Source organism: Meles meles, chromosome 1 (assembly GCF_922984935.1).
Source record: "Meles meles chromosome 1, mMelMel3.1 paternal haplotype, whole genome shotgun sequence".
In the NCBI taxonomy this organism is placed as follows: Eukaryota; Metazoa; Chordata; class Mammalia; order Carnivora; family Mustelidae; genus Meles; species Meles meles.
This window is the reverse complement of record NC_060066.1, coordinates 168,664,906-168,691,345: the sequence shown is the minus strand read 5'-3', so window position 1 is coordinate 168,691,345 and position 26,440 is coordinate 168,664,906. Positions and strand designations below refer to the sequence as shown.

The window sequence follows — 26,440 nt, the reverse complement described above, 5'->3', positions numbered from 1 at the left end:
GGCAATTAACAAAGAAAGTGTGCTTAATCTTTAGGGACAACTTGGTGTGCAGGTATTACTGTCCTGTTTGAACAGGTGGCAACAGGCTGAGAGCATTCACCTCCTGCAGCTCACGAGTGGTCAAGCTGGGATCCAACTTGAAGTTCCTCAAGCATGTGCTCGTAGCAGCTCACAGACCAAGGATTGGGGAGAGTGGAAGAGCTTGGAAGAGGGTCAGTCTCACTTCCCCTGTTACTGGTAACTTATGGGGTATTGTCTTCAGCAACAAACATGCCCAGGATGACGGCTATGAGAATGAAGACACCTTTCAGAAGTGGTCTACGAAGAGTGTGTGCTCCTCAGTTCCCACCAGAATCAATCAGGGACATTCATTCATTTGGCAATATTCAATATTCAATAAATATTCAATATTTATTGAAAATGTACTTTATTCCAGGAACTCGGCAAAGTGCTGGGACTATGGGAGTGAACGTAAGAGGCCCTGTCCCCCAGCTGCTTCTGTTCTAGAAAAGGGACAGAAATGAAGAAAGGAAGTCACCAGAGCACTGCAAGTGGGATGGAATTCAGGTCACTGTGGAAGTACAACCCAGTGAGGGGAGAAGAGTCAGGAGGAAGTGGTCTGTAGGCAGGGGCTGATGGTGGAGGGGAGCTAGGTAAGCCCTCAGGTGGGGTGGGTTGCAAAAGGGAGGCTGGGTACATGGATTCGGCACTGGGTAAGATCTGCCGATCTGAGGAGGCGAGACCTCTGTGGGGCTGCAAGTCCCGTGCGTGGGAAGGCAGTGAAGCGAGTCATTCAGAAAGCACCTTTTGAGTCCCATCTGTGTGTTTAATGCTATTCCTGATGGGAGTTTCCCGCTTACGCGTGGATAGAGCCACCATACCTCAGCCACAGGCAGAGAGAGTCTAGGAACTATCTGTCCCCTTTTTTCTGATACTCCCATCTCAAGAGCCTGAAGCTGAAACTCAGGGCTCATGTGGCTGCCGTGTCCTCCCTGAATAGAGGAGAAGTGTCCTCATTTCAGTCCCATCAGGACCAGACTAGACAGTACCCCAGAGAATGAGCGGTGATGAACCCTTCTTGTCCAGGAGGGTGGGACTAAACTCCAGGCAGGGGCTCTTGCCACCTCTCCCTTGGTGGGCATGTGACTCAGAGGCGGTGACATCACCCATGACTTCATTCACCCAGAGGAGCGAGACTGACAGCAGGCTCTGGCTCCTGCCCTTCACTCTCCATGATGTGTCTCGTCGGGGACACTGCTGCGGTCCTGCTGTTGTTTTCCACAGATCTTTATTTTTCTGTTTACTTTCTGTCTTTCTTTATTCATTTCTTTTTTTTTTTTTCTAAGATTTTTTATTTATTTATTTATTTGATAGACAGAGATCACGAGTAGGCAGAGAGGCAGGCAGAGAGAGAGGAAGGGAAGCAGGCTCCCCGCTGAGCAGAGAGCCCGATGTGGGCCTCGATCCCAGGATCATGACCTGAGCCGAAGGCAGAGGCTTTAACCCACTGAGCCACCCAGGCGCCCTCTTTATTCATTTCTCATGTGTAACCTGTTTGTTTAGTTTACTTTGCCCCATCTTCCCTTTCTTTTTGTCCATCTTTTGCTTTGTCTTTTTCTTCCTTCCTTCCTTTTCTTGCGCTTTCTCCTCCTTCTGTGTCAGAAAATGCATATGGAAAGAGGTCCTCCTGCCTCCTGTGTCTTCTGTCCTCCACACTGCCCACATGGCGTTCTTTCCGAACTTCCTGAAACCACCTTCACAAACCACTCCCCACCAGGACTGATGGTGTCTCCCTTTCCCTTCCGACCTCAGCGTCTACGAGTTCAGATTTCCTCTTACTATACTTCAGTGTACTTCTCTGAGGCTGAACTTCTCAGGATTCCTTTTCCATGGCTGGGGATACAGCTGATGCTTCTTCCTGAGCTTTTCTCAGGCAGTTTCTCAGCACCAGCTGGACCACCCTCACCCCATCTCTCCTGGTCTGTGCCTTCCCTCCACGCTGAGGGCAGACACTACCTCCCACGTAACACTTTTTCTTGGCTGCTTGCCCACAGCCATCTCTTTCTTTCATGACCATGCAGTATCCTTAGTTTATAACAGATGTGATTAAACTTGGGTTATTATTATTATTTTTAAAAGATTTTATTTATTTAAGAGAGAGCACGAATGGGGGAGGGGTAGAGAGAGAGGGAGAGGCAGACTCCCTGCTGAGCAGGAACCCTGACTCGGGGCTCGATCCCAGAAGATCCCAGGACCTGGAGATCATGACCCAAGTCGAAGGCACATGCTTAACTGACTGGGCCACCCAGGCACACCTAAATTTGGATCATTCTGTACTCTTTATACATGGCTGCCAAGTGTTTCATACGCAGACTCTGTTCCACTTACCCAATAAACAACATGAGAATTAGGGCCAGTATACACCTACCTTTTCATGCATGGTCTTAGCACAAACTTGACCACAAACCAGAGCTTGTAGACAGATTGTAGCATGGTCAATAAATATTTCATTTGAGAAATAAGTATCTCATGCTAATTGTAGTGATACAGATGAGAAAATTATGGGCCTTCCCTTAAAGGAGGACATAGTCTAGTTGGAGACACATCGGTCCCCATATAATCTGAGAAGAGTAAGGAAAACTAACCGTTATTGGGGATGTACTAAGATGGGCACATTAACATCTATAAACTCATCGAGTTGGATCCTACTAACAGAAAGGTGAACTGGACATTGCTGTGTACATTCATGAGACCTGTGGAGAGTAGGCGACCCACTGGCCAGAAGGGACACAACTAAAAGGAGAAGAACCAAGGTTTGAAGCTGAATGGGTCAGTCTCTAAGGCTCCTGCTCCTTCCTGAAGATGGAACCAGGTCACGCCTCTGACATTCTAATAATAATAGTCATTTGAGAAGTGCTTACTCTGTGCTGCATGCTCTAAATATTTCACATACATTTGCTCATTTGTTCTCTCAACAACTCAGTGGTGTAAGTAGCAGTATTGTTCTCTGTAGTTATTATAGGACAAGGAGATTGAAGCGAAGAATGGTGAAGGAGCTTTCCCAATGTCCCACGGCTATGAAATGTTAGAGCCAGGATACGCACCCTTGCCTTCTGGCTCTGGAGAAAAGGCAGCAGAATGTTCAAGGCGCCTCCGTGGAGAGCAGCATACTGCATTTTCAGAACTTCCACTGCCTCAATCCATTTGGAGAATCAGGGACTGGGGTTGGTGGGGAGCTGACAGCTGAAGGTGTTGAGAGGTGAGACATGAGAGGAAACTGGAGCCGGGTCACAGAAATCCTAGTGTTCAGTACCCTCTACAAAGACCTTCACAAAAGACTCAAGAAGTGTTCTATGAAAGGGTGGTTTCCTGTGATGCTGAGCTAGTCTGCATCCATTATGAGAGGTTATGAAGTTACGATTTCTTTTTACTAGTCGAGTTGTGAAGGGATTTCTCTGTTGTGGACCTTGTCTGTGCCTTGCAGGAAATGACAGTGGAACTCTGGGACAGTGGGATATGCCTGCTCAAATAAGGCCCAGAGAAACACCAAGTGGAATAGTAGAGTGTACCTGTCCTTTACGGGAAGGGGATAAGTAAATTTCACGTTGAAAGAAATTTGGGGAAGAAAGAGGAGGGTGCATCCATTCACGGCCAGCCTGGACCTGACGCTAGGTTGTCCTCAGGTGTCCCGGAACACTACCCATTTGATGGAGTGCTGTTCCCGCCTCAGCCCCCTCTGCAGTGGTGCTTGGCAGCCATTCAGTACGGGGTTGCAGTGACCCAGGAACCCAAGCCAGGAAGTGAATGAATCCATTTTCCAATTAAAATGAAACTTCTCCAAAGACCTACTCACCCCCAAGAAGAGAAATTTATCTTCCTGGCAGTCTGGCTTGGCTAGAATGTCTCTGCTCCTAAGACAGACGGTGAAAAGCCATTAACTTGAATGAGGGAAGAGAAGCTGGGACCGTTCTTATTCACAGTCTCATTCATTTATTCATTCATTCCTTATTCCCATTTCCACAAACTCCTTTTTAGCTTGTACATCTCTGCTCACTAATTTATTCATCCATTCAACTAACATTATTCATCATCTATAAAGCAGATACAATCCTAGGCCCTAGGAATAGAGAGATTGAAAAAAAAAAAAACACAGTCTTCCCCCACCCCCTACCCCCCGCTTTAGGGCTTTCAGTCTAAAGAAGAAGACAGACTCATGAATGAGTATGACAGGAGGTGCCATATGGGGATATTCACAAAGTATTATGGGGGTGTAGCATGGGAGCACCTTACTCAGCTTAGGGGAGTCAGGGAAGAATGTGTAGAGTGGGTAATACCCGAGTTGAGTACAGAATGATGAGTACATGTTGGCCAGGTTGAAGAGGAAAGAGTAGGATACACTAGGAATAAAGATGTTATGGTAAGAAAAAGCACGGTGTATGTGGGTGATTCTAGTATAGTATCTCAGAGTGATTGGAGATGAAGCTGGTAAGACATGGATTGTATATGCCATGTTAGTGAATTTTATTTTTAACTCCAAAGGTAGTAGAAAACTCTGAAGGGTACAAAGTATACTAGATTGAAAACTCTCTGTAGGTGGGAGCTGTGTGTTGTTTGCTTGTTTCCCTAGTGCTGAGCACAGTACCTGACATGTAGATGATACCATGTAAATACTTAGCAAAGGAATGAGTGAATGATTTTTATAGTCAAATGTACATGTTACATAGGCGATTGTGTTCTAATTGGCTGTGTAGGTGGTGGGAATCAAAGGGGGTGAGATGTAAAAGTTAGCTGCTGTTATCAGTTGGGGTGGTAACCATCTCAAAACTTTTTTTTTTTTTTTAAAGATTTTATTGATTTATTTGTCAGAGGGAAAGAGAGCACACACGCAGTGGGAGAGGCAGAGAGAGAGAGAGAGAAGCAGGCTCCCCGCTGAGCAAGGATCCCCATGTGGGACTCGATCCCAGGACACTGGGATCATGACCTGAGCTGAAGGCATCAGCTTAACCAACTGAGCCACCCAGGTGTCCCACCATCTCAAAACTTAATGGAGTGAAAAACCAACCATTTATTTACTTTGTAATTATGCAGCTTGCTGATTTGGGATGAGCTAAGATAGACGATCTTTCTTTCTTTCTTTCTTTCTTTATTTATTATTATTATTTTTTTTAAAGATTTATTTATTTGACAGACAGAGACCACAAGCAGGCAGAGAGAGAGAGAGAGGAGGAAACAGGCTTCCCGCTGAGCAGAGAGCCCGATGTGGGGCTTGATCCCAGGACCCTGGGATCATGACCTGAGCCGAAGGCAGCGGCTTAACCCACTGAGCCACCCAGGTGCCCCATATAGACGATCTTTCTGATCTCCACTTAGTCAAGAGTAGAGTAGGTTTCCTGGGTAGGGTTTTGGTGTTGGCTTTGCTTAGCAATCTTGCATGTCTGGAGCCTTGACTGGCTGTTTCATTTCTGTTCCATGGGTTCTCTCGTCGTCCAGTAGGTCAGCCTGAGCTGCCTCACTAGGCAGCACTCCACCCCAAGAAGATAAGAACCTCTGTTCAGAAGTAGCAAAGTGGCACCTCTGCTCCCTTCCACTGGTCAAAGTAAATTGTAAGGGCAGACCAAGTGAAGTGGTGGAGAAACAGATTGACCTCTTGATGGAGAGCTCCAGGGTTATACTGCAGAAGGCATTAATATAGGGAAAGGAAGAGTTGTGGCCACTTGCAGAGTATGCCATAGGTATGGTAACTGTAATCTAGGCAGTGGAATGGGATGGCCTGAAAATAGGATCGTTATCTAAGAGACAGTGGGATGGGTAATTTTATGTGTCAACTTGACTGGCCTCAGAGTGCCCAGACATTTGTTCAAACATCATTTTGAGTGTATCTGAGAGGGTGTTTCTGGATATGATTAACATTTGACCTGGTAGACCGAGTAAAGCAGATTGCCCTCCCCAAGGTGGCCTCATCCAGTCAGTTGAAGACCTGAGTAGAACAAAAAGGCTGAGCAAGGGGGAACTTCTCCTACCTAACTTCCTTGAGCTGGACATTGGTCTTTTCCTGTCTTTGGACTTAGACTGGTTTTCTTTGGGTCTTGAGCTGTTGGCCTTCAGACTAGAAATTACACCATCAGTTCTCTTGGGTCTCAGGCCTTCGGACTCAGATTTGAACTTCTGGGTCTTCACCTTGTCTGTTGCAGATTTTGGGACTTCTCAGCCTCCCTAATTGTGTGAGCCAGTCCTTATAATAATTTTCTTCCTATATATATGTATAAAATTTCATATATATGAAGGATATATATATATACACACACACACATACACGTGTGTGTGTGTGTGTGTGTGTGTGTTTATTTATTCTCCTTTGGTTCTGTGTCTTTGGAGAGCCCTGACTAATATTAATAGAGGGTGAAGTGGTAGGGACCTCTTCATCATTTAATTTGGAACTTAAATTAGATGGATGATTGGATGTACAAAATGAAAGAGGAGAAGTAGAAGATGACCCTTTGGGTAACTGGATCAACTGACATAGAAATCAAGACAGAAGAAAACATTTTGGGAAAGGCCACAGAGTCTGCCTTGTACATGTTGAGTTAGGGGTACGGTGGAACATCTGGGAGGCACATTGCAGAGGAGAGTGTGGAGTTTGAGATTTGGCAGGTCATCTGACTTGTAGTTGGTTGGAATGGTGGTAGTAATGGAGAGTTCCCAGGCAGCATGTGAATGGTGAGAGGAACATTTGGGTGAGGGAGGAACTTTGGGGTACATCCATAGTTAAAGGGCAGCTAAGGAAAAGTTGCTTAAGAAGTAGACAGAAAAGCAATGAGAAGGCCTTCAAGGGATCCAGGAGAATGAATTATTAGGGAAAACCTCTCACTGGTCTAGATCTTCTACTTTCTTTCATGTCTGTTCCAAGACCTTCTTACCCATTCCAAGTCCTTCTCTTCATATTAGGACCCCGTCTATCCCTCCCTCCCACCGACAGTACCACACACAAGGAATTGTGTTGTCTAGATCATCATCACATCCCGCCTTTCCTCCTGGTCCTTCTGCATCTTACTATGCTTTTGGGAGGTGGGGACCTGAACTAATCCTGGGCTCGTCATTAGAGAGCTACATTTTAGCCTGCCTTGTACTGATCTGTGTGTAACCTTAGGACAGTGTGTTCTCTTTCTGGGTTTTAGTGTCTCAACCTGCAAGGTAAGGTTGATCATTTCTTGCCTTCCCTGCCCTACAGAATTATACAGGGCAGATGAGATCATGCATGTCAAAGTGCTTTGCAACACATGGAGCTCTCTAGCAGTAACGAGGGTGAAACTTGTTGACTGATCAGGCACTCTACATTATTTCATTTATTTCTCACAACATCCTTTGAGATAGATGCTGATAATATGGCACTTGCGGAAACTGGGGCTTAGAGAATTAATTTGCCTAAGGCTACACAGCTGTGAAGTGGTGAGGCCAGTAATCAAACTCAGGTCTGCCTGACTCCAGTGTTCTTAGAGCCCACATTCCACAGCCTTGTTTTCCTAATGCATGTGGTGATATCATATTCCTGGCAAAGTCAGCTTTGCTAAATATGATCGGTTTTCGTGAAAATGGTTAACTTTTTTTATGGTTGGGAAATCAATTCTAGTGTAGGTTATAAGTTTGCCTTTCTGTACAACCATAGGGCTCTAGGGAGAGGGTGGAGGAGGATGGGTACAAATTGAGTTCCTAAAGATTAATTTAAATTATGCAATGGAATTATTTCATTTCCCAAATAAGTTCTATGATGGTACAGTTAAATAAATCCTTCTCTAATGGGGGCAATCCTGTCAATTCAGATTTTTGTTTCTTGGGTTTCATTCTCAGTAGTGGCATAGATGCTTGTTCAACTTGACCTCTAGGTTTCTGCGCACATCTCTTCCCCATGGAGCCTTTTCTGGCTACTCCAGCCCCGAAGCCCTTTCCCTCTTCTGAACCTTGTCTGTGATTACTCATTAGAGGCAAATATATGACCTACACAAAATATTATGATAAAGTTATGAGGCTGACTCACCAAACCTTGGTATCAGGCTCATTACATTATTGTCGTACATCATCTTATTAATTACCTTTTCCTTTTGTGCACATCTTTCTCCAGCCCTGCTGTCATTTTCTTTTGAAAAGGCCCGACTTTAAATTTCTTTTTAACTCCCGAAACTTTTTGCCTTTTTTTTTTTTTTTTCCCCATTTGTGAGCTGGTTTTTGCCCTCTGGGAGTCTGTCATTTTCAGGTGGATTTAGGCACATGTATATATAATTGGGATACAGCAAGGGCCTGGAGGGATTCACTGAATGGATGACATTTGAGTTGGAGTCGAATCAAAGGTAGAAGTTTGATTATGGGAGAAGGTGAGGAAGGCAATCCAAGTAGAGGCACGAGGCTCCACACAGGCGTGGAAATGTGGAAGGAGCATAATGCATTTGGGCACATGAAGGAAAGGAGGTGAGTGCTGGGTGGAGCGTGCTAGGAGTTGAGCCCGGAAGGATTCATCATTATAATGGCCATGCTGGAGCCAGGGTGTTGAGTGTCCTGAGAGCCATGCCAAGGAGTTCAGCGATTCTAGGCCATGAGGAACTGTTGGATCATTTTAAACAAAGGAATGCAATGGTAAGTTTTCAGTTTTTAGAAGGACATCTCCTAGTAGCACAAACCTATCAGTGTATCTGCCTGTCTGACCTGAAATATGTCTGGTGTTTGGTCTTTTCTTTGTGTTTCTTTCTGAAACACACAATTGTTTCATTCATTTTGGGAGGTTTCTGGCTGCAGATTATGACCCGCTCTATGCTTTCAGCATCATTTTTCTTTTCAGGATGACATTGAGGATTACGTTTCCTACTGAAACATCTTTCTTCTCTGACGTATCAGCCTGTGCCCTAATTTGGAGTCTTGGATGTAGAGTGAGGATAAGGTTTTGCTTTTTCATTGGAAGTTAAATGCTGGAAAACAACACTGTGAGGACTTGGGCTGTTCAGGCAGGATCATTCAGTGGGTGGGGAATGAGGGAGCTCTGTTTCCTCCCTTTTGTTCACTGCATACAGCAGATACCCAGACAGACTCTCTTCCCAATTCATAATAAAATCCTTGGATGATCCCGTTTTAGCTGCTCCTCCCCACTTTCTCATGCTGCTCCCAGACCCTGGTGTCTTCAGACATACCCTGCAGGACTTGCTTCATGTTCCCCATTAGTTCCTTCAGCCTCGAGAAGCCGGAAGATACCTCCCTGCCTCCCTGGACACACAAGGAAAGGGCAAGGGAGAAAGTTACATCGCTCTGCCCTGAGGCCGGCAGGGCGGCTGCTGCCTGGCTCCGACTCTTGGATATATTGCTCTGTCCCCACCCTCTGCTGAGACCTGCAGCTGTGTGCACTTGGAGTTGTAGCCACCTCCCAAGAAATGCTGTGGTTTTATGAAGTAATAGATGATTAAAAAAAAAAAAAAAAGTAAGAAGTTGTTCTCTTTAGCTGCTTCCAAGCCTGGGGGATTGCTTAGCTCAAAGGATTGTTATTGGAATGCAGAAGCCTTTCATGCCAAGTCATACATCCCGAATCACCACCGATTTCTTTTTTTCTTGAAAAGACTAGTTTTTGTTAGTTGCTTGGTAACTGGAAGATAGGCTTAACTCCTTCCGCACAGAGAGCGTCTAGTGTGCGCTGGCTTCAGCTGTCACATGATGGGATACAGCTAAGCCTGACTAGTGTTGAGGGCCTGCTCTGGGCTTTCTCCTCCCCCATTCACCCTCCGTGCATGGAGGGTATTTTTCGGTCCATAGAAGTTAAATGAGCTGATGAGGATTGGAAGAAATCTCTGAAAATTTTTAGTGTACAGAAATGTGCTTGGAAGGGCTTTTATTTGTTTATTTTCTTCTGTAAAGAATGGCAGTGGCTTCTATCATGATGTTCCCCAGAGGCCAAACCCCACATTTCTGATGGGACCAGGAGTCTCAGGATGGTGACTGTGGCGCAGTGGGAGAAAGGAACATTCACTTTAGAGCTAGAAGTCCTATGTGACTTTAGCCTAAGCCCTGTCTGAAATGGGACTACTGTATATTCACCTACACACCTCTGAACCGCCCTGAGAATCACATGAGATGCGGCGTGTGGGGGCTCTCCTGTGAGCTGCGGAGGAATACAGGAAAGATAGTCACAGGCCCGATGGTTCAAAAAATAGAATTAATTCAGGAAGATTGAGCCCCTCAGCTGGGACTACTGGCTGGGGAGTGGAAGGGAAGGAGAGATTTTCCCACAGAATTGGATTAAAAACCCATCCACGGGGCTACATGCTCTTGGCCCATCTGGCATCTGATGACAACGCACTTGCGCATCATGTAGCCCACCACGAGAACAGCATGGTGTCCTTACAGATAGTCTGTCAGCATCTCCGAGTGAGAGATCAGGCATCAGGAGACATTCCTTCTCATCCCTGCAAACTCTGCCCGCTTCTCTTTGCTGGCTCATCTCCAAACTGCTTTATAGAGAAAGCAGGGACCAGACTGCTCGCTCTTCCTCCAGGACCACCTGCGTTCTTAAGGATACCTTGTGCTTCTAATTAGATGCTTCTGGTTTCTCATCCAATAGACAGACGTTGGATTCGGGTCTGTGGCTTTGGTAGATGAAGCTAGGAAATGACATTCCCTGACTGTCTCGTGCTCTCCTACTGCAGTGTGTCTCTTTTTGTCAAGAAGCTTGAAGTTCTCTTGGAGACATTTGCCCAGGTCCCATTGTCCGCGGTGGCTGTCTGCGTGGCTCCAGGCTGTCCAGACTGAAAGCTCTCATTATGCGAAATCCTTAATGGCGGTATACAAGATCTAACAGAAGCAGTTGTTTGCAGAGTTTAGGAACCTTGTTCAGCTTTGGCTTGAAGCGCTGGTTGTTGCTGCTGTGGTTTAGCCATTCATTTCTAGTGACCAGCCCTGGACTCCTGGAGCCCGTGGAAGGAGGCTGTCTTTTCTCCTTCTCCCTAGAAACTGATCACCGAGACCACAGAGCACAGGGAAAGGGATGTTGGGGAATGCCCTGAAGAAGGCAGACTGGTAGGTTGACTCACACAGTTTCAAAGGCTACCATTTTCCTGATTGTGACCCTGTTATGACCCGAGGATACCACTAGTTCATAGATGGGATAGGCACATTTAGTCAGCTCTAAGTTTTGCCTTGTTTGTCATGAACACGTATGGGTGTTCAAAGAGAAGCCTAGCTCTTTCTAGATGTAAGCTCTCATCTCAGTGCTTAGGAATTTAAAACAAATAACAATAGTAATGGAAAATGGCTTCACACTGTCATTTACTGCTGAACCCTTTTGATGTTACCTTTGTTTAAATGGGACCCCAGACCTGGGATTATACTTTTGCTGTCGTGCACATAGATAGCTTATATAGTAGTGATAGGGAAGGGGGAAGTAGGAAGAACTCAGAGAATTTGAGGGCAAATGTAGATAAAGGCCAGTCATATGTCTATAAAGTAGATGTAATAATACTCAGAACTTTCCCTCTTTCTAAGGAGATAACACAAGTGAAATCCATTTCTAGACTCTGAAGCATGCCTCAAATGAAAGAGATTGGAAGGTGAAAGTGAGAGGTCGTCTAGTTTTCCAGCAAATAAATACTTATTGAGTGTCTGCTGTGTGTAACCGTCTCACAGATTCTGGAATATCTCTCTTGTGGAACTTCTTCACTGTGGCCCTAAGGTTCCCCAATATACTCTTGTGCTTATGATACATTCCTTTTATTGTAGCCTCCTGGGAAAGGAATAATTGAAACCAGGACTTGGAGAGTTGCCTGCTTGGTAGGAAACCATTTTTGCTACTGCTTCTGTCTGCTTTACTCTTCTCTTTGTGAAGTTCTGCTTCTCTAGGTACTTGGCAGAAAATGTCCACTTTACAGTTTCCAGGTTTATCTCCCCTTATTCATAGGCAGAAGTTAAATGACTCCATTTGGATCCTGAGTAGAAGGAACCTGATTGGCTCAGTTAGGTCACATGTCCATCCCTGGTCCAGTTAAATGTGTAAGGGGGGCTGGAGTCTGGTAGCTTCTGCCTCACGGCTAACCGTCCAGTCCTGTGGAGGGGAGGAGAGGAGAGAGTTGTGGGGTATATCATAGTCCATAAGCCTGACAAGGTCCTCGACGTTGTAGAGCTTACATTCTCACAGTAAAGAAAGACGGTACACAAATAATTGCGGGGTGGTGTGGGTTATATGAGACCCAGACCTACCTTGAGTGGGAGATCCTGGAAGGCTTCTTCAAGGAAGGTTGGATAGGGTTAACCAACGGGGGCAGGTGATGTGGACCCTGGGAGGCAACAGGGTAGTGGGTGAGGAATCGGTGTCCTGGATAGAGGTGGCAGAGGGAAGAAAAAGCCCAATTGCGAGAAAAAAATCTGACCACACTGGTAGTGTGGAAGACACTGGAAGAAACACACGTTTAGGTATTTTATAAGAATAATTTGGGTATGTGCCATTCTCTTTGGCTCAGACTGGACGTTCTTTGAAGGCAGGGACCAACTGTTCTCCCGCCTTTGGAACTCGTTGATGTGGGGAGAATTCTGCATGGCAGGACACATTCCATCTCATGGGGTAGTTTCTTGGTGCAGTTTTCTTCCCAGCTTATGACCGTTCAGCTTTGAAATCTTGCTGTGTGTCTTGAAGTGTATGCTGTGATCCCTCCCTGGGAAGATGGATTGCACACCCTCACAGAGTGTGCTCCTTCCCCCTCCAGCCCGGCCAAGGGGATAAAAGGGAAATGATGGTCATTTTTAGAAGGATCAATAATTGCCAATTTTTCTTTCCTATATAGGTACTGTACATACCATCCCTGCCCTGCCCCTGGCCCCCAGCCCCTGAACAGATGTTTTATGGGACATTGTTGGCTGTGCTTTTGTTTTGAAAAATTTGAAACATTATTGAAAGAGGGGAGGGATAGGGGGAAAAAGGCCCATAATTGATTCTAATATATATTTAATTTGGCAGAACTTGAGAGAGACGTGCTGGGATAAGGCGGGACATTTCTTTGATCTCCCAGACTTCTTATCGTGGAAGGCAACAGGTGTCACAGCACGGTATGTTAATTACAAGTTGGATTTTATTTGCGTTCATCCATTCTCGGGTGTCTGTATATGTATTGCTTTCTTAACTCGCTTTGACTGGACGTACTGTTTGTACATCTGCATGCGATTTTGCATACTTGAAACATCTTGAATCCATCTTTCACCTCCACTGCACATGCCCAAACACCATTGTTCCTGCGAGGCCTGGAATGTTGGTGTCCAAGGTGAAGACCATTCATTAAAATTGGACACATTTGAAGGAGACGTGAACAGTCCATCATGAAATGTGACCGTTTTTCCAAAGGCACTTTTTACATGATGAATAAAATAATTTTGGGGGGGCCCTAAAATGAAGGCAAGAGATCTGTTTTCCAAGGAAGCTGATTTTTAACTGGATGAGTGTGTTACTTTTTATGTTAATGTACCTGAATCACTGCAGTGTAGAGGTTTATATGTTGAAGTCACAATATTTTTCCATAAATTGTGAATGTTATAAATGCATATGTGCTACATGGCAGACAATTGAAAATATACTTGGTGTGAAGTAGCAGCTGCTATAATTAACAGAGTGGCTGTGTGTGTGTAATAGAGACAGGTTGAACATGAAATCTCAAAGTCTGCAAGTCTGTTGTCATCCTGACCTCAGGTTTCAGGGGATACCCAAGAGAGGCAGCAGGACGGGGAGGGGAGGGGTTTTCTCATCCTGAAAATGATTCAGATAATCTGTATTGAACAGATCTGTGAAGAAGAGGATCATTTCCCAGAGGACAGGTAAACCTGTATAAATACATATTTGGACCTTTTCTTGATAAGAGTTGATAAGAGTTCAGTCTGAGAGGCTTCCAGAAAGGAGATAGTAGAGGACGTGTTTCACAAGCACACCATTCTTCATGTGATTATCCTCCCCTGCTGCCTGGGAAATGATCATTAGCGGTTGGTCTCAGGGTAGTGGGGACCCATGCATAAACATGACCTCTGCACACCCCAGCTACTTAGCCCGCCAGGGGGAGCAGGCTCTGGTCGGTCGGGGGTGGGTTTTACCCCAGATGGTGCAGTCAGTCACTGTTGTACTGCTGTCACCAATGGGGATGTCGGTGTTGGTGAAGATCTCATCTAGAGCATTCTTCTTGTGGTGTGACATTGTCTAATGTTATTTCTAGAAGGACCTTTTTTCCTACCTCTGTGTAATAGTGGAAGAAATGTGTAAAAGTTCCATCATTTTAGCCAAATGGAGCTATTAGTCAAAGCATTGCTAAGAGTGTGGGTGTTGGCAATACCCCATTGGCCCACAAAATTTGAGGGCTCAAAAATAGAACTGCAGGGACGCCTTGGTAGCTCAGTCAGTTAAGTGTCTGCCTTCAACTCAGGTCATGATCCCAAGATCTTGTGATTGAGCCCTGTGTTGGGCTCCCTGCTCATCGGGGGTCTGCTTCTCCCTCTTCCTTTGTGCTCTCTCTCAAGTAAATAAATAAAATCTTAAAAAAACAAAAAAAAACAAAAACTTCAGATGGAGTAGGACCCTCCTTTCCTTCCCTTTTTTCTTAGGGTCACTGAGGGAGTTAGAGGTACTGTGCACCCAGTACTGCAACAGTGCATGGTTCTTTTAATGGAAAATCCCCATTGTCTGTCTCCTTTTCTAGAATAAGGGTGAGGAGGGTCTGAGTTTGAATGTGCTAATACCAAAAATCTTGGGGCAGTGAAACATAAACTTGGCATTGTCTGGGCTAAGGAGAGGTTCAGATTTGGTGTTTATTTGGCTCTTACTGAGATTGTTGTGATTGGGAAGCTTTGGGGAAATGAGTGCCAGAAAAACTAGAGGGTGTTTTTATTCTTTCTTTCTTTTTTCGCTTTTTATTATTCTAGTGGAGTCCAGGCTAAAGAGTGATCAGATTTCTCCTTGTCTTAAAGATTTCAGACTTGTTTTTGGCAATGACATTGTGTAAGAAGTCTTCCTCCTCCTCCTCTTCCTCCTCTTCCCGTTTGGCTTTACCCTCCCCATTTTGTCCACCCACCTTTAGTTATTGTTCTCATTCCCCTAAATTTGGTAGCTACCCTTGTGTGTCTGGGTCACTGAGCAAGTCACCACCTGGCCTATGATTAGTTTGTAATTCAGCTCCATTCTTTCATTTTAAGAATGAAAATAATGATTGCTATTTTTGTTACTAATAATAGTGTGATCGTTATCATTTTTAGGCTCCTTCTCTCTATCTGTGCTAGGCATATTAGCAGATGTGAACCCCATTAGCCCTCATGACCATTGGTTAAAGCAGGTGGTGTTACCACCATTTTGCAGTTCAGAAGCTGAAGCTGGATGCTTTAGTAATTTGCCCCATTCTAACCCTTGAGTGGGTCACTACCCAGAATTTTGGTTACATGACAAATGGGAAGTCAGCAGTTTCAACAGTGCAGTTTTATATCATCAGACAAAAACATAGTCTCATATATATATATATATATATATATATCCTCCCTCTAAAGAGATTTGAGAAGACTGATAATAGGATAAGATTAAAAGTGATAAAATATGTATGAAAAATCACAAAGCAGTGAAAATATTACTAGAGCAACTAAGGTGAAGGTATGAACTTTGTAAAAGCTCTAAGATTCTTCATAATTACTAATAGATTTGTATCTAAGCTTCCTAGTGGCTAAAGCAAAGCATTATTAAGATTAACTGAGTAAACAGATAAGAACCTCACTACTGCTCAGAAGTAGAACTATTTCTAACCCTGGAAGCTAAGAGAAATTTCTCCTGGTTGGCAGTAGTCTTTAAATTATTTAAAAATGTGACCTATTAAATTCAATTATAATTTCCAGTATACTTTTTATTTTAAAACCGTTTTAGATTTATAGAAAAGTTGTGAAGACAGTATAGGAGAATTTCTAAATATTTGACACCTAGTTTCCCGTATTATTAGTATCTTACATTAGTATGGTACCTCTGTCACAATTGATGGACCAATATTGAGACATTATCATTAATTAAATGCCATACTTTATTTACACATCTTTAGTTTTTACCTAATGGCCAGGATCCTATCCAGGATACCATAAATCTATATGGTTTAGTGATATCTCCTTAGGCTTTTCTTGGCTGTGACAGTTCTTGATGACCTTGACAGTTTCAAAGAGGACTAGTCATGTGTATTGTAGTATGTCCCTCTAATAGAATTTGTCTGATGTTTTCCTCATGATGAGGCTTGGGTAGTATGTTTTTGGTGGACCACAGTACTGTTCTCATCATATCATATCAAAGGTACATGCTCTTAGTATGACATCATGTTGATGCTGACTTTGATCACCTGGCTAAGGTATTGTTTGTTAGATTTTTCCATCCTTAAGTTACTCCTATCCTCCTTCTAGATGGTGCTTTTTGGAAGGAATTCACCATGCACGACCCACATTTCCAGGAACAGGGAGTTATGCTTCACTTCCTTGCGGGTGGAGTGTCAACATATATTATTTTGAATTATTCTGTATGGGAGATTTGTCTGTTTAATTCACTTATTTTTATTTCTTTGGACTTAAAGAAGTTGATGGCCAGGCTCTTTAAGCACAAGAGACACATTGGCAAGTTTGCTTTAGAACTTACATGTTAGGCACTTGAAGTAATGAGCACGTGGTGTTATATGCAAGTGTTGAATCACTAAATTATACCTCTGAAACTAATAATACACTGTATATTAATTAAATTGAATTTAAATAAAAAAGAAGTTACATGTTAAAATTTCTGAGACTTTTCCATGGCACATGAGAAAAGAGGGCAGATTTAATATCTCAGGTTGATTTCCCCCTTATATTTCTTTATATGTTTATTTATTTCCCTTCCCTTTTCTCTCCACTGTGGTTTACAGTTGTTTAAATTGTCAGTTTTCTGTCTTCTACTTTAAAGAGATGAATTTTATGGTTTTAAGAAACTAATCCCTTTTAAAATAGCAAGTATTTCCTGATTTGCATTCTTCTCTTATGTTTTGAGTTTATAGGAGATATTTTTGTACTGTTATTTTTTCATGGTTATTTGCCAATCTGTCAGGAGAAGATTCTGGTCAGGTTATTGATCCAGACCTGTAATTATTTTCCAGACATAATCTCCAGCATCTCAAAAATAGTGTCATATTTAGACTTTTATTTTACTGTGTTTTTGTTCTTTAAAAAATTATAAATCTACTTTGTGTAATTTATTTTTTACTTCATGTAGTATTCTATTTTCCACATCATTAAATATTATCTGAAAACATGTTTTTGATACCAGTATAATACTTATAATAATTTTGATACCTGTATAATATTCTATGCTATGTTAGCATAATGTCTTTGTCAATTTTGCCAGCTTTTTAGGATTAAAATGGTGGCTTATTTTATTTTATTTATTTTTTAAGATTTTATTTGAGAGAGAAAGCGTGCATAAGTGAGAGAAAGTGAAGGAGAGAGAGAGAGTGCATGCGGGCAGAGGGAGAGAGAGACAAGCAGACTCCCCGCCTAGCGAGGAGCCCAACATAGGGCTTGATCCCAGAGCCATGGGATCATGACTCCAGCTGAAGGCAGATGTTTATCTGACTGAGCCACTCAGGTGTCCCCAAAACGGTATTTTATTTTAATTTCCATTTTTGACTATTAAATGCAGTTTATTTTTCATATGTTTAGCAATCACTGGTTTTATTACTTTATGTCATTGTCAGTTATTGTGTCCATTACTAATATTTACTAATATTTATATTGGGTTTTTGTGTTTTCTTAAATATTGGTGAGAACTCTGTATAATCTATCAGAAGCACTGAATTTTTGTTTTGGTATTTTCCCCAGGTGTTATTTTTGAGAAAAATTAAAACCTACAGGAAAGTGTAGAGAATGGCATATTGAACGCCGTATCTTTACCTACCTTCCTCCACATTTTGTTCCATTTGTGTCTCTAGTGCTCTGTCTCAAAGGTGCTTATTTTGCTGAACCATTTGTAAATGAGCTGGAGATATCACCTACATCCTCCTAAGTTCCACAGCGTGATCACCTAAGAGAACTAAGCCTTTCCTCTGTAACCACAGTGTCATCACTGCACTAAGAACAATTAACACTGTTGTTCTTTATTTGAATTCCTAACAGATATCCCTGTTGCTAAGGGTTCGAAGTGTCACTCACTCTTGATTGCCACTTCTGGGGTGGCTTCTGACTGAGAGATGACATAAAAAGCATATTAGCTAAATGAAGAATGGAAACTACCTCGTTATTTCAGAAAGTGACAGTCTAGCCTCTAATGTGTAGAGCTTCTGGTATATTGGATGGATAATGCAGCTCAGAAGTGAGACTAAATCGCCATCTATGTGTTCAGGTGAACATGTACATACATGTACGTATATGGGGGAAGGAGGACCAGTTATGTCAGCCAGCTCTCTAGTTAAGGAACTGAGTCAGCAGCATGATCGTAGACCCTGCTCAGGTGTGCTTTCCTGAAGCCAAAGCATGCTGTTGCACTTGGGCACAGAAAGGAAGGAGTGCAGTTTTTCTTCCCTTTTTTTTTTTTTTTGAAGATTTTTATTTATTTATTTGAGAGAGTGAGCACAAGCAGCAAGGAGGGGCAGAGAGAAGGCAAAGCAGACTCCCCTGCTGAGTAGGGAGCCAGATGTGGGTTCATGACCTGAGCTGAAGGCAGATGTTTAACCAACTGAGCCACCCAGGCTCCCCAGAAGGAGTGTTTTTGATGTTCAAGGCATGGCTTATCACCTGTCTTTAACAGAGTAACCCTTAAAATGTGGCTTAATATATTCCAGTCTCTCAGCCATCAGATGAACCCTTACACCCTTGGGGAAATTAAGTAAGGGCATGGGGTGGGAAGTCTGCTGTGCTTCCTCTGGTGCTGCTCTGAGTGAGGAGAGCAGGCTGGGTGGCAGCCTCATCCTCCCTGAGGGCTGAGACAGTGGCATGGCAGGAAGAAAGGAGACATTTCCACTCCAGTATCTGCCTTTTGGTGACATGCCTGAGATCCATGCCCCTTACTTAGTACTTTACTCCTTGATTGCCCTTTGTAGTGGTGTATCTAAGACAAAACTTGATTAAAAAAAAAAAAAAGTTTTGTTGAGATATAATTCACATCCAATGTAAGTCACCCATTTAAATCTACAGTTCAGTGCTTTTGATAGATTACATTATTAAGTTTTATGAATTATAAAAATAAGTATAGCGTAAAAGTCACCTTTTCAGCCATTTTTAACGGTATGGTTCAGTGGTAATAATTACATTCGTGGTGTTGGACAACCATTACCACTGTTTGTTTTCAAAATTTACTCTTCTCCCCAAACAAATACTATAGCCTTTAAGCAGTAGCTCCCCATTCTTCCCTTCCCCTGCCCCTGATAACCTCTAATCTGCCTCCTGTCTCCATGAATTTGCTTACTCTAGATACCTCATAGAAGTAGGATCATACAATACTTGGTTTCTTTTGTCTGGCTTATTTTACTTAGCATTACATTTTCCAGATTCATCCATGTCGCAGCCTGTGCCAGAATTCCCTTTTGGTGGCTGAAGGATACTGCATTGTATTCATATACTACATTTTGCTTTTCCATCATTTGTTGATGAACCCATGATGGATGATTGGGTTGTTTCTTCCTTTTGGCTATTGTGAATAATGCAGTAAACATTGACGTATAAGTATCCGTTTGAGTCAGCCTTCATTTCTTGTGGGTATATACCTAGGAGTAAAATGGTTGGGTCATACGGTTAATCTGCGTTTAGCTTTTTGAGAAATTACCAGCTTTTTCGGTAGTGGCTACACCATTTTACATTTCTGCCAGCAGTGTTTGGGGATGCCAGTTTTTCTGTCTTTTCACCAATACTTTATTTCCTTTCGTATTTCTTTTTTCATCATAGGCATCCTTGTAACTGTAAATTCTCATTATGACTTAAAGCTTGATTTTTTAAATGTTAGAAATCTGAATGAAAGTAAAATTGATTGAATTTAAATCATTCTAGAGATAACATTTTTTTGGCTAGACCTTAGTTGAAACTGGATAAGGATTTTCAAGGAGTGCTATAAAATTAAATAGTTCTGGTGGTGGAGGGGATCACAGTTGTTCTTGACATGATGAATGGTGAGGCTCTTTGACTTGCATTATTTTATGACTGTACTGAAGATGATTTCCAGAACAACGGTATAAAACAGTGCTTCTGGGTTCTAGGAAGAATGATTCAGTCATCTTCTCACATCATCTTATTTTTTAGTGTATCTCATAGTGCTGAGAAATAGCCTGTAAATATTAGCTTTCCTTTGCCTTTATTCTTGGGAAGGAGGAGTGCTTTCACTCTCTAAAGAAGAAATATCATTTTTACCTCTTCACTGAGAAATAATAGATGTAATAGAAAATTAAAAAAAAACCAGTTGCTTAAACACTTAAGTGTTCATTCTCTTCTGTAAATGAGACATATGGAGTCTTGAACTCCTGTGTCAGCCCCATGAAGTCATCAAGGACCATTGCTCTTTTGATATTTTTGCTTCACCATCCTTAGCCCTGACTTCCATTCTCAAGGTCACCCCATGGTCCAGGTTGGGTTCTGGAGTCTCTATTGTCCAGTCTCCATTCTCTGTAGCAGGGAGAAGGAAGACAGGGGTGCGTAGAAAGGATGCCCCACAGACCTGAGTCAGCCTTCTTTAAACAACATTCGTAGACGACCTACATAATACTTGTTCTGTTTGTCTGTCCTTGGTCAGCTTTTAGGTTTATGGTTATGCCAAGTTTGATTGGAGCCCAGATGAAGTAGACTTTTAGCTGGAGGCATTGATACCTGAATGAAATTGGATTTCATTTAGTATTAAAGCAAAAAAGGAGAATTAGCGTGGGGTAGGTAAAAAGATAATTGCAGAATTGTCATTTCCCAGTAAACTATGTTGACCTGTATCGCAGATACTGATGTGCAGTTCATCAATGATAGCAATCAGGAGGAGGTTGAGGATGGCGGAAATCATGGCGGAAGTGGTATATGCTTTGAAGTAACTGTAGCTCACAATTTGTCATTCATTCGCTTGTTCATTCATTCATTCTTCACTTATTCCTTGCATATATATTAATGGAGTACCCAAGAAGTACCCTCCCTCTAATCTAGCAGCAGGTAGGTACACATTTGTTTAAACTATTCCAGTCTATGTGAAGACTGGAGCCCAAAACTTTGCTCTGCCATTTATCAGTTGGGTGGGTTTGGGCAAGTCATTTAATCCCTCCCAGTCCCAGGATAGATGTCAAGAGACCACAGAAAATCAATATCCAGAGGCTGAAAGTCCAGATAGGCAGAAGAGGATGGAATGTTCGAGGTCTGTCAAGGGACAGGAGAGGGCTTCTCATCCCTGCTTAACAGAAACACCAGAGTCTGGGCACAGATCCTCCAGGACTGGGACTCTTACTGCCCTACACTGATGCTTGACTGTGGGATCATTGACTGGACTGTCCCTCTTTACCTGCTGCGGAAGGATGAGTGTCTTCCTTCACTTTTCATCAGTGAAGTAAATCTGGGCAGAAAGGGTTAAGAATCCTCACCTTTGTCCTTTGGAACAAAGGAAATAAAAATGTATGACCTTGGGTGTTTGTGTTGTGCACCCTTTGTTAAGAATGACTAGTCTGAATTTGTTCAGTGTCTGTACACTTTTTTTTCAGCTCTCTGCTGCGTACATCTAGACATGAATTTTCTATGCCTGAAAGATGATAGCCGATATGACTGTGATTTTCCAACCGAGCAGCACTATAGCGTTTCCTTTACCTAATACTTTGCTCGTTAAGACCTTGCCTCACTTTTAGAATATAACACATGTGCTCTTTCAGTATGGTAAAGTAGAAACACCTCTGAATATGGTTCCACATTTACAAATAGTATGATAGTGTATTCTCTGCTGGAAATAGTTTAAAACCGAAAGCATTAAACAGACATCTCGTTTTCTAGGTGACATGACTGAACCCAGAGATGGAGTAGTGGCTAGATTTTAAAGGGACTTCCCCATATCATGAATCGCTGCAGGGTCGCTTCTGTGCCCTGAGAAGGCATCCCTCAGACGGATAGGGCGTCACGGTCCTTGTGGCGTCTAACATTTGTTTCCGGTCCAGGGTGACTGCCTCTATTGGACAACTCTCTTGTGATCTTTGCTTTTGGGCCTTTGGAATATATTGTAGCTCTGTGATTCTGGGGGTCCAGTTTTAGTCGCTGATGAAAGGTATAACATTCAGTCCAGGGGCCCATGCTATTGGAAAGGCTTGCTGGTGCCCAGGACCTATATCACGAGATGCACAAGGTGGCATGGTTCGAAACTGGGAAGACTGGTGTCTGGCGCAACTAGGTCACCTTGGGCCCCCTGGCTCTCGGTTTCTTTGTCTGTAAAACTCGGTGGTTGGAGTAGGTGATCCATTCAGCCCTCCCAGGACTGAAGTTGTCAGTCTGTGAGATGTGTTGGTATAGACCGAAGTCTGTTTTTGGATTCTTTCTTAAAAGTCATTCCTTTGTAAAAAGTTATTGTTAAACTCTGCAGTTCAACCCTTGGGCTGGAATTTGGTGTCAGAATGCTGTATCCTATTCTTCCTTTTTTTCGTCTTCACTTCTATTTAGTTTCTCTTTTATATATACCTTATTTTTTTTCTTGTTTTCTTCATTTTCCTTTCTTCCTCTCTCTAAATTATTGTCAAGGGCCTTTGAAGAGAATTCTTAAAGGTTATTAAGAAATTGCAGTCAGGGAGTCCTTTGTTCCCAAGCCATTTAGAAGATTGCTTTGCCTTTTGTTAAATACGAAAAATTGTCAACCTGTGTCATTAAAATGTGCCAAAAACCGCATTCACCAATAAAAAGTATCAGCTCTCATTATTGCCCTGATATTTTTCTTTTCAAAAGCTGAGCACTCTCCCCAGGCTTTCTAAACAATCTTCGGCTCATTCATCTTCCTGGTTTCGTTACATTTTGAACTTCTCCGGGTCTATATAGGGTGGCAGCCTGTCTTTTAAAAATTAATGGGTTCCAAATGCCATTCAAACCTATTTCCGCCTCAACTTCCCGCTCCTCTCTCCAGCCCTGCCTGTTAGGGCTCTTATATTCTGTATAAATATTGAGCTGGAGATAGTTTCTAAAGAGGTGTTTGGACTTTTAATTAACACTGACAGCCTGTCTGCTTGGGATTTTGCTCTGCTGTCTCCATGGAAAAGTCAGGCAGGTCAGTATGGAGAGGGGAGGGAGGCTCCACAGTGGATATGTTCCTGGCGGCTGGCCCCAGAGACACTGAACTCTGAGCCAACCATGAAGTCATTTTGAATTTAAGGAGTCTTGCTAATCCAAGGCAATGTGTCTTAATTTGACAAAGTAAAGGCTGCCCGATAAGCAACCCTGACTACAAGTTCTGTGAAACTGGGGGTGTCTGTAAGTTTAGATTGTGCTAGAGAAATGTGGTGATGTGGAAGAATGGGCTCATTTTCTTCTGTTTACTCCTTCTCCTACCCCATCCCCCTCTCCTCTCCGCTCCTCTCTCTCTCCCTCTCTCACTCACTTACTTTGGCCCAATTCAGCCCTGCAGTCTGGCCTCTGCAGTGGCTTGATGTGAAATTTGAGAAACATATGTAGTTTTCTATTTCAGGAAAATGATCTCAGGGATTGAATGTGTTTTTTTGTTGGCTGTTAAGCTCTGATCTTGCCCAGTGTGGTTTTTTGATGATGGGAAAGAGGCTTCGAAGTGCTTTTTATCAGAATTTCGTGTAATAAACCTTAAGGCTTGGTTTCTTTAGTTCCGCCCCCTCCCCCCTTCCCAGCCCGCGACTCAATGTCATCTCTTCTGGCAGAAGTGGAAAGAAGTGCACATTGTTCGTATTACAATCAATTCATTGCTGCTGGCACACATACACAAAAATGGCCACTGTGTCTGTCTTTCACAAAAGCTATTTTAAATGTAGTTCGGTGGAGGACCAGGGGTCTGCATACTGTTGCTCATAAAGGAGCAGAGATTCATGGGAGAGAAGTCTGCTTTTGTTTGGCCTTGGAAGGGCCACTATTCTTCTTTGTTCTAGAGGTGAGTGCCAACAATGGGCCTCGTTCCCTGTAAACCAGACTCCATCGACCCAGCCATGCAGAGGATGTACAGGCCAGCGTCGCTGGGGCCTCTCGGGAGAAGGGCCCAGTGGAGTCGGGCGAGTGGGCCAGAGTGAGGCTGGCAAGGGCCCTGGCTGAGAGGTGGGAGGTGAACTCAGTATTTTCCGTTAGGTCCGACCTGCCCCATGTCTGATGCATGGCTCCTGCCCTTGCAAGCATCTCCCTCATGGTGGAGAAAGGCTCCATGACCGTCCATGGTTATCCACCAACCATGAGCTTCCTGAAGACTAGAGTGCATGTGTTTTCATCTTTGTATCTGCAGAGGGCTTGCTGAATCAACAAGAGAACGATATGCTTTGATGGAGGTCTCCCCCGGATTTGCTGGGGATACGGAGAGGAGAGGAGATCAACCTACTCACTCTCAGACTTGGCGTGGGGAAAGGAGGATGGAGCAGAAGAAAGCATAGGACAGGCATCTCCAGAGGGAAGAGGGCGCACATTCCTGGCAGTGTTATGCTATTTGATCCTTACAATATATCATTTTTATGGATGAGGAAAATCACACTCAGAGAGGTCAAGCCATGCATTCAGGATCACACAGCTACTAAGGAGCAGAGAAAATCTGAAGCTAGATTTCCATGGCTCCCAAGCCATGCCCCTTGTTGTGGCCCATCTTACTAGCAGGGGTGCAGGATGCAAACCCTTGTTCTTCTCACATGGAACTTGGCTCTGCCTTCTTTTGTGTCTTGGGGTGAACTTACCTCCTCTTTTGGTTCCCCACATCTGGCATTTGTTGCATTAGGTTGGAAAAGCTTAAGAAACTTTTGGGCAGTGCCAGAGATGGGCGTCCTTTTAAGTGAATGCAGTGAACCTTAAGCTTGACCCTCACTTGCATGGGCCCTTCTGAGTGCTGGGAGTTGTTGGGAGTTGTACAATATTTCATTTCAGGTGGGGTGAGGTTGCTGTAGGAAGTAGTTCTACCTAGTCATTTCTGATCTCAGAAAGAAAAATGGGACTTTAATCCCCAAAGCTCTAGTTATTTGTTTTAATTTTTTCATGTTGTAAATAATTCGTCATTACACCTGATTTTTTTTATATATATATAATTTTATTTATTTATTTATTTATTTTTAAGTTTTTGGTGACTTTGTATTCCTTTTCTCAAAGAGTCCCTCCGTTTAACAGCTCCCAAACCTGGATTTGCCCTGGGTAGTGGTGTGAGAGGAAGCAAGGTGAACTGAAGAGTGGAAGGTTGAGTTCAGATTCTGAAGTAACGTGAGAGCCCGGGAATGGGTGCTGTGACCTTGAGCAGGTTACTTACCTTGTCTGCACTGTATGTTCCTCCTCTGTACCTCACAGGGTTGTTCTGGGGACAGAAAGAACCGGTGTGTATAAAGCTTGTAGTCCAGCCTGCTAAGGACTTAGTCGATGTTAGCTGTCCTGCTGCTGCTCATCTGCTTGACTCAGTCGATGGAGCCTCACATTAGTGTCTGCTATTAAAACATTGACCTTCTAGAGGGTAGAATGCAAGGACGACTTTAGACTTTCATTAAAAAACCTACAGATTATATCACTTTAGGCATTTATTTCCTTGCCACCTTTGACTATCCTTCAAATGGCTTCAAATAAATTTTATTAAATGGAAAACTGGTGGTATTTTCACAGAACTGAGACGTGAGCTACCTTTGTGTTCTGGTGTTCTTCATCACGCACCAGCATCCCTGCCCCATCTGACGTCCTCCTGGGTCTCTGGGCTTCTTCGTGTCCTCTTGCCTTTGCACATACTGTTCCTTCTCTCTAGAATGTCCCTTAGGCCCTCTTTTCTACTTGGTGAGCTGTTGCTTTTGTTCATCCCTGAGGGCCCATGTTCCATATCATGTGTTTTATGAAGCCTGTCAGACTCCCCGGAACTCCTCTTTTATACACTTGACCTTGACCCTTGACCAGTGCAGAGGTCACTGGCACTGACTCCCATGTGATTGAAAATCCTTGTCTAACTTTTGACTCCTCAACAACCACCAATAGGCTACTGTTGACCAGAACCTTATGATAACATAAACAGTTGACTAACATGTATTTTATGTGTTACATGTATTATACACTGCAGTCTACAAAAATGTAAACTAGAGAAAAGAAGGTGTTATTAACGAAGTCACAAGGAAGAGAAAATATGTTTACAGTACTGTGCTGTATTTATTGAAAAAAAATTCATGGGTAAGTAGACCCGTGCAATTCAAACCTGTGTTGGTCCAGGGTCAAGGGCAGTGTAGCGTTTTCTTGGCAGGCTTCGGGGGAAGAAATGACAGTTATTCACCTTTGCAGCCCCTGATGCAGAGTGCATGAAGGCTTA

General features: G+C 43.1%; 1 protein-coding gene across 6 annotated transcripts in view; it reads left to right on the top strand.

Annotated features, from left to right (window-relative positions):
- The window catches only part of FGGY (FGGY carbohydrate kinase domain containing), a 408,575-nt gene that overhangs the window by 56,197 nt on the left and 325,938 nt on the right, over positions 1–26,440 (top strand). For all 6 annotated transcript variants that reach the window (XM_045978589.1, XM_045978603.1, XM_045978591.1 and 3 more), the window contains one exon: positions 12,977–13,065. In XM_045978589.1, the coding sequence (XP_045834545.1) occupies positions 12,977–13,065 (89 nt within the window). The remainder of the gene's footprint in view (positions 1–12,976; positions 13,066–26,440) is intronic.